Source organism: Peromyscus leucopus, chromosome 13, assembly GCF_004664715.2.
Source record: "Peromyscus leucopus breed LL Stock chromosome 13, UCI_PerLeu_2.1, whole genome shotgun sequence".
Taxonomy (NCBI): Eukaryota; Metazoa; Chordata; class Mammalia; order Rodentia; family Cricetidae; genus Peromyscus; species Peromyscus leucopus.
This window is the reverse complement of record NC_051074.1, coordinates 43,171,365-43,179,804: the sequence shown is the minus strand read 5'-3', so window position 1 is coordinate 43,179,804 and position 8,440 is coordinate 43,171,365. Positions and strand designations below refer to the sequence as shown.

The 8,440-nt window shown below is 44.2% G+C and overlaps 1 protein-coding gene across 1 annotated transcript; it reads left to right on the top strand.

Moving 5' to 3' along the window:
• Positions 1-223: 223 nt before the first annotated feature.
• On the top strand, positions 224-1,629 carry LOC114693629 (PC-esterase domain-containing protein 1B-like). Its single transcript, XM_028870093.2, has one exon. It carries the CDS (start codon positions 412-414, stop codon positions 1,627-1,629), a length of 1,218 nt encoding a protein of 405 aa, XP_028725926.1. The 5' UTR covers positions 224-411.
• Positions 1,630-8,440: the final 6,811 nt, after the last annotated feature.

Sequence of the window (8,440 nt, the reverse complement as noted above, 5' to 3'; positions counted from 1 at the left end):
CAGGACGGACTCTCCTCACAATGGAATCATAAAGAAAAAATAGCAACTAAAGTGAGGATCGCGGTAAAGAAAACAGCAAAAGTGAGCATCCTCAGGGCAATCCAGAAGGCGCCGGGGACACTCCTGAAACATCCACCTCTACTATCCAAGCTGCGGGGGTCAAGGTTTCCTGGTTGGAGTGGTGCACCTCTCCTCCACCAGGTGGAGCCTGGACTCACGCAATACTTTCCAGGGTTCAGAGGTCACGCCGTGGGCTGTGGCAAACCGGCTGAGGCAGCCTCTGGCCACAGGAGTCCGAGCTCGCTCTCCTTCGCCCCACCGCCACCCGGAGACCGCACCCAGCGCCCTTCCGTGAGCCTTCCCAGCTTCTCCCGGAGGAGCTCCGTCGGAGACTTCCTTGAGAAAGCCATCATGCCCCACCTCCGAGCTCACGAAGTCCAGCAGCTGCTGCATAACAAGTTCGTCGTCATTCTGGGGGACTCCATCCAGCGCGCCGTGTACAAGGACCTGGTGCTCCTGCTCCAGAAGGACTGCCTGCTGTCTTCCAGCCAGCTGAAGAGCAAGGGTGAGCTGAGCTTCGAACACGACGTGCTCCTGGAGGGCGGGAGGTGGGGACCCATGCACAACGGGACCCACTACCGCGAGGTGCGCCAGTTCTGCTCGGGTCACCATCTGGTGCGCTTCTACTTCCTCACGCGCGTCTACTCGCCTTACGTCGAGGACATCCTGCAGCAGCTGCGTTGGGGCGACTACGCCCCGGACCTGGTGGTCATGAACTCGTGCCTCTGGGATCTGTCCAGGTACGGGCACAACTTCCGCAGGAACTACCGAGAGGACCTGGAGAGGCTGTTCCGACGGCTGGATCAGGTGCTGCCAGCCTCCTGCCTCCTGGTGTGGAATACCACCATGCCCGTGGCCGAGGTCATATCCGGGGGCTTCGTGCTGCCTGATGCGCCCGCCTGCCCATCACGCATGCGGGAAGATGTGATCGAGGCCAACTTCTACAGCTCGGCCGAGGCGGTGAGGCGTGGCTTCGACGTGCTCGACCTCCATTTCCACTTCCGCCACGCGGGGCAGCACCGGCTGAGTGACGGCGTGCACTGGGACGAGCGTGCCCACCGCTACCTCACGCAGCTGCTGCTGGCGCACGTGGCCGACGCCTGGGGCGTGGTCCTCCCCGCGCACAACTCCGTGGGCAGGTGGATCAGGGATGTGCCAGCCGAAGGACAGACAGACCGGGCAGACAGAAGGGCAGAGAGAAGGCAGCCTCGAGACCACCGTAGATGGGAGGAGCGCGAACCCCCCGTGTCCCGGCGTTCTTCCTCTCCCAGGTACCACCGCCACCGCCACAGCTCCTGGAGAGCATCCTCTCACACCGGACACCTGCTGAGCCGCAGAGACGACCCCAGGCCCTCTCCATCCTCCCAGCAGCGGCCAATCCACAGAGATTCCGGGAGGCACAGGTATGGGTGTGGCAGGGAAAGCGACTCTGCAGATCGTGAACCGAGGCCAGGCCCCATCCGCAGAATCTATACCCATCACCAAAACAGAGAGTCTTCCCCTTACCCTTCCCGGCACCACAGAGAGCCACACAGATCCCATCGAAGGCACAGCCATCGACGGACCTAAGCACATGCAGAGAGGCAAGGTCTCCAGAGCTAGACCCAGGTTTGTCTGCCAGCAGGGGCCTTAAAGCTACCTGATTCTGTAACATGGCCTTCAGCATCCTTTACCTGAAGGCAATTTAGTTTTCTTGGCCATTTCTTGCTTCTTGAGGAGGAAGCCCAGATCTGGAATACCTCACCATGCACTTACACCTGTTAGCGTTTGTTTGGAACTAGTCCGCAGGAAAAAGCACCCCTCTCATTAGAAAGAGAGAAGGCATAGACATGGATTAAATCTCAAAGCACTAATCTCTGTTGACATTTTTCCTTGAGCAAAAGTAAAGATGTTGATTCAAAACTCCATGGACTTCATCCTTACCATCGGTTCCAGCGTGTGTTAATAGAACTTGATCTCCAGACGTTCACAGTAAGTTGTATTGGAGATTCTGTGGTTGTATCTGTCAGTTTGAAAAATAGCACTGTCCTTTAAAAATTAATGTATATATGAGATCTGTTTGCTAGAATATTATATAATCTCCTTTTTTTAAAGTTCATCAAATGCCTAACATCTTTTGTTCTGTAGTTTTCTTTCTCAGAAGTTCCATACATTCATAGGAATGTATTTTGGAGAATGCATTCTTCTGCGTCCCTATTACCCACTCCTCCCCATTCAACAACTTTCCCCCAAATAGTCCCACGCCTACATTCCTGTCGTTCTGTTTTATTTTGTTTGTGATGTTTGCTTGCAGCAGGTGTTCTAGGACAGTTTTGGGTTTTCCATAAACTGGCACGGGAAATACAGAGAGGTTTCAGGCAAACTCTCTGAATCCACGTAGGCACAGCCCTCAGCCTCTACACTGCGATCATCACACCCCACATGGCCGCCTCTTGTAATTGGTGAATTTATGTCACGAAGTCATGATCGCTTCAACTCTGTCTGCTTTAGCGTTTGGTCTTGGTCATGTGCAGCCCTTAGGTCTGGGCAAATATTTCCTGTGTCCGCTATGATAATCACTGTCTTAAAAAGAAATCATTTCACTCTATCTTATCATTCCCTCTTCCAAATCTCTGGGAACCAAGGATCCACAGCTGTTTCCATAATTATGTACATAGACTGTTTCATCGATTCATACGGGATATAACCTTTCTGGTTGGCATATTTGACATAGTAATGTGTATGTATGTTTCCCACATGTCTTTTCATGGCCTGATAACTCATTTATTTTTAGCACTGGATAAAATTGTATTCACTTGATGTTCCACTGTTGTTTTTTTCCATTTCCCTTGATGAAGAAAATCTTGGTTGCTTCCCAGTTGGGGAAATTATGAATAAATATTGTTATAAATATCTGTGTGCAAGTGTGTGGGTTTTTGTGTGGATGTAAGTTTTCAGTTCATCTGAGTAAGTGCTGAGGATGCTCTTGCTGAATGGTGGCATGGTAGCTATGTTATGTTTTGTAAGAGACTACCTGCCTGAGAACATAGCTTAGCCATGGGATGCGTTCCTAGGATGCATGAGACCAGAGGTGCGGTCCCCAGCACTGCAAAACAAACGAGAAACCTAGCCAAACTGCCAAGTTTACCACACAGTTTCTCATTCCAGTTGACAAGGAATTTTTGCTCTTGCTCTAGTCCGTTCAAGCATTTGCTGTTATCAGTACTGAGAGAGTTTTTCCAAGGATTGTAAAATAGCTGTAAAATAGCTGAAAGGAAAGAAAAGAAAGCACCACTTAAGCACCATTTATTGCAAACATTATTTTCTCCATTGTATTATCTTGTTGTTTTACCAAAGAATAATTTGACAAGATGTGTAACTACTATTTCTGGACTCTCCATTCTGTTCCATTGGCCTATCTGTTCTTTCATATGTATCACAGTCTCTGGGTTGTTTTTTTTGTTTGTTTGTTTGTTTGTTTGTTTTTGTTTGTTTGTTTGTTTGTTTTGGTTTTTCAAGACAGGGTTTCTCTGTGTAGTTTTAGTACCTGTCCTGGATCTCTCTCTGTAGACCAGGCTGGCCTCGAACTCACGGAGGTCCACCTGGCTGCCTCCCGAGTGCTGGGATCACCACCACCGCCCGGCCATATCACACTGTCTTGATAGCTGCAGTTTTAGCTTAATTCTAGAAGACTAGTGTTATCAAGCAATCTTACATAGTTCCTAAACACTGTATTGGCTACCCTGGTTATTTCTCTATATAGAAATTTAAGATTTGGTCTTGAGAGTTTTGGTGATAGTTAAATCTGTAAAGTGCTTGAGGGCCAAAGATTAAAAAAGAAGAAAAAGAAATAAAGAGAAAGAGAAAGAAAGGAAGGAAGGAAGAAAAAAGGAGGGGATGGGGGAAGAAAAGCAAAGCCAGAAGTAATGGTGCACACTTGTAACCTCAACACTGGGGAGGCAGAGATAGGCAGATCCCTGGGACTTGCTAGCCAGCCAGTATGGACTACTTGGTGAGTTTAAGTTCTAAGCTAGTGACAGCTCTGTCTCAGAAAAAAAGAAAGAAAGAGAAAGGAAGAAAGGAAGAAAGAAAGAAAGGAAGGAAGGAAGGAAGGAAGGAAGGAAGGAAGAAAGAAAGAAAGAAAGAAAGAAAGAAAGAAAGAAAGAAAGAAAGAAAGAAAGAAAGAAAGAAAGAAAGAAAGAAAGAAAGAAAAGAAAGGAAAGAAAGGAAAGAAAGGAAAGAAAGGAAAGAAAGGAAAGAAAGGAAAGAAAGGAAAGAAAAGAAAGAAAGAAAAGGGTGGGGGATCCGTGCCTGAGTAACAACACTGGATGTTTTGTGTATTGTTCTCTGGTTTCCACATGCAGATACACACACACACACACACACACACACACACACACACACACACACATACTTACCACATACACACACACACACACACACACACACACTATATATATATATATATATATATATACATATATATACACACACACACATGCATATACATACCACATACACACACATACAGAGTGAAAGAAAGTGAGAGTTGCCTTGGTGCTTACTACAATGTGCAGTGGACTACATTGAATCTATAGACCAATGTAGAATATATTGACAATATGGATTTTTTTTAAACCCATGAACATAGACTCTTACTCATTTAGTTCTTTAATTTGGGAGTGAGGATCCTCATATACGTCTTAAAGGTATTTTGTTAAATTTGTGCCTAAGCATTTCATTTGGGGGTATGCTGCTGTAAATGGTGGCGTATTTGGAAATCAAAACTCTTCACTGCTGAGTGCTGGTCTACAAGAAAACAGGAAGCCAGGGAAGTGGCTCAGGGGTTAAAGCATGCCCTTATGCAAAGCCTTGGACCTGGATGATCCCTAGAAGCCACAAGGTGGAGGGAGAGAACCAATTCCAGGAAGTTACCTCTGTCCTTTGCACCCTGGCTGGGACAAGTACATGCCGGCTTAAGATCCAACTTGAGATAGCTCCCTTCCTCCCCTCCAGCCCCCACCCCCACCACACACACAAATAAATAGAAACAAGCAAAGGGCATTTCTATCCTTCGGTTTTGCTCCAATCACTTACCAGCTCCAATATTTTTCATTGATTCTTTTGGATTTTGTACTTGCTCTTCTGTTGTCTATGAGCTAGGAGAGTTTTAACCATTTCATACCCGTATACCTGGTCTTTGTCTTTGTGTTGAGGTGGCCAGAACCTCCAATAGGATGTTGAAAGTGTATAGTGAGAGGATACAGATGCCTTCCTCATCTCAGAAAGATGCTACCTACAGCATGTCACAAGGTTTGGAAACATTTTCTTCAGGTTGAGGAAGTTCCACTCCGTTTCTAATTTTCTACACGTCTTTGGTGAGTGGGTATTGAATTTTGTAAAAGACTTTCTGCATCAAACTTTGACCATCCGATTTGTTTTTAGCTTGCTGGCGTGACAGACTGCATTAATTGGGTTTTAAATATTGAATCAGCCTTGTAAAAGCGTAATAAGTCCCAATTAATCATAGTAAAAAAAAATTACTTCTAGACATTATTGGATTTGACTTTTTACTTTTATCATTTTGAGAGGTTTGGTCTTAGGTAGTCCATTCCTTGTAACACCTTGCTTGTGTTTCTACTGGAGTGACATTGACCTCGTAGAATGAGGAAGAAAACATTCCTTCTGCTTCTGTCTTCTGGGATGGGGCTGAGGGGCGGGATGATGGAAGAAATGATACAAGTTCTTGCTTAAATGTTCAACCGAATTAGCCAGTGAATCCACCTGGCCTTGATGGCATCTGCGTTAGAAGTTTTTGTCTGATGGCTTCTTTTTGTTTGTTTCTTTGGTCTTTTTGCCTTTGTCTTTTGATTTTGCTGCTGTGGCTTGAACACGAGGCTTCCCAGAGGTTAAGCATATGATCTACCACTGGGCTACACATCTAGTGTTTGAGACAGCTTTACATTAGTGATAAACTGTGTGAGTTCTGAAGACTTGGGCCTTATAAAGAATTGGTAGGTTCCATCTTAGTTTTCACATATGTGGGTAGAGTTGCTAAAAACATATTCCTAAAGTGTCCTTGTAACGTTCATAAGATCATAGCTACATCATTTTATGGATATTAATCCTCTCATTTTTACTTAGGCATCCAGGGCAGATTCTTATTGATCCAAGGAACCAATTTTTGGATTAGTTGACTTTTTTTTTCCTGCTGAGTTCCTGTTGCCAAGTTCTTTTTACTATTTAATTTTTATTATTTCTTATCTCTATTAGATTTATTTACCTTTTTTTTTTTGGTTGTTTACTTCATAGGGGAAGGTTTAGAGTATTGAGTTCAGACCTTTATTCTTTCCCAATACATGCACCCCAGTGCTATACATTTCTCTTAAGAGACGGCTTTGGTTGCCTCAAACAAATTTTAGTGAGCTGCATTTTCTTTTTGAACAAATATTTCCTTATTTACATGTGTGAATCACACACGAGCATGGCTTCCAAATGGAGTGTTTAATCTCCCGGTGACCGGGGGATTTTTCCTCTTTCTCTGTCACTGATTTCTGTTTTAATGTCACTGCCTACTACCAGCAAACACTTCATGGTTTCTGTTCTTTAATGTGTCTAGGTCCGAATGACAGCAGCAGAATGCGGACTCTCTTGACAAATACCCCACATGAGCTAGAGATGCACGTGTTCTGCTCCATTTAGATGGGGTATTCCAGCAGTGTCCTTCATATCCGGCTGATTGATGGTGCTTGTGACTTAACTATCTCCTTCCCGGTTTTTCAGTCACCTGGGTGTCTGTCACTTATGGAGGGTGTTGAAGCTCAAATGGTGGCTTCCTGTTTCTTTTTGGAACACTACCATGTTTTGCCTCCTGCATCTCAATGCTCAGTTTTTGGGATACAGAACACACACACGAGGGATTGTACATCTCCTTGAGCCTATCATGAAATGCCCCTTGCTATGTCTGATACTATACATTGTTTTGAAGTTTGCTCTGGTTGAAATTAATGTAGCTGTGTAGCTTTCTTTCGATCTTCCTTGGTCTCTTTACATTTACTCTCTCTGCCTTTCAGCTTAGAGTGAGTGTCTTGTACAATGGAGTTCATCTTATGAGTCATTCTGACAGTGTGTTTTAGGTGGTATATTTATGCCATTGGTATTTAAAGGATTATTGACACTGTTAGATTAATATCTGCTATAATTGATGCTGTTTTCTATTCATTGCCTTTGTGGTTTTATTTCTTTTTTCTGGTCTTCCACTCTTCTCTGCCTCTTGTAGTTTTAGTTGTTTTTATTATGTTGATTGTGTGTGTGTGTGTGTGTGTGTGTGTGTGTGTGTGTGTGTGTGTGTGAAAGAAGGGGGAGTGCCACAGTGCATGTTTAGAGGTCAGGGAACAAACTGTCCCGTGCTCCCCCACATACCCCCCTCCCCCCCCCCCCCGTGTGGGGCCCAGGGATAGAACTCCTGCTGTCAGGCTTTCCTGCAAGCCCTTTTATCCTCTGCGCCACTGTGCCAGCCCCTCCTGTGGTTTCTAATTGAGAAGTTTGTGGTTTTTATTTTTTTCTGTATTTCAGACCTCAATCATTCTTATTAATTTACTTTCTGAATATTCCCCCGAAGTTTCAGCATACATTTATAACTAATACACGTCTATTTTCAGATGATACCATATTGCTTTCTAGTTGGTTCAAGGTTATCAATAAGTTAGTCATCAGATAAAACATGGTTGCTATTACTGTCTTAAACTTCTAGGTGTTAGGTAGGTATTAAAAATAAAACCTTTACCTTCATGTATCCCTTCTCTATTTCTTCTTTTTTCTCCATTTTCTCCATATGGACAACCTCTTTAAACATTTGTGGCAATCAGGTTTTACTAGCAACTGAAGCTCTACATTTTTGCTGGAGGAATTATTTCTTTTTTATACTGATGTGTAAGTTAAGCAGATAAGAAAGAATCTAGGATATTTTCCCTATTTTTATCAACAATTGTTTTGTTTCATTTTCTGTTTGCTTGAATGATTTCTGAGGAGACGTCTAGTATATTCCCTTTTCTCCTTTTTTTTTTTTTTTTTTTTTTTTGGTTTCTCAAGACAGGATTTTCCTGTGAAGCTTTGTGCCTTTCCTGGAACTCACTTTGGAGATCAGGCTGGCCTCGAACTCACAGAGATCCACCTACCTCTGCCTCCCGAGTGCTGGGATTAAAGGCGTGTGCTGCCGCCGCCGCCACCACCTGGCCCTTTTCTCCTTATTAAGTTAGCATATTTCCTTTCTTCTGGCTTGAGATAGTTCCCCTTTCATCTCTTATTTGTTGGAAGTTAAATATAATATGGCTCTATATAGACTTCTTTACTTTATCCTGCTTATTGTTTTCTGAGAAGCGTAGATCATTGGTATAGTATC

Excerpts from the sequence above, each read along its gene's own strand:
- LOC114693629 (XM_028870093.2), top strand. The coding sequence starts at position 412 with ATGCCCCACCTCCGAGCTCACGAAGTCCAGCAGCTGCTGCATAACAAG.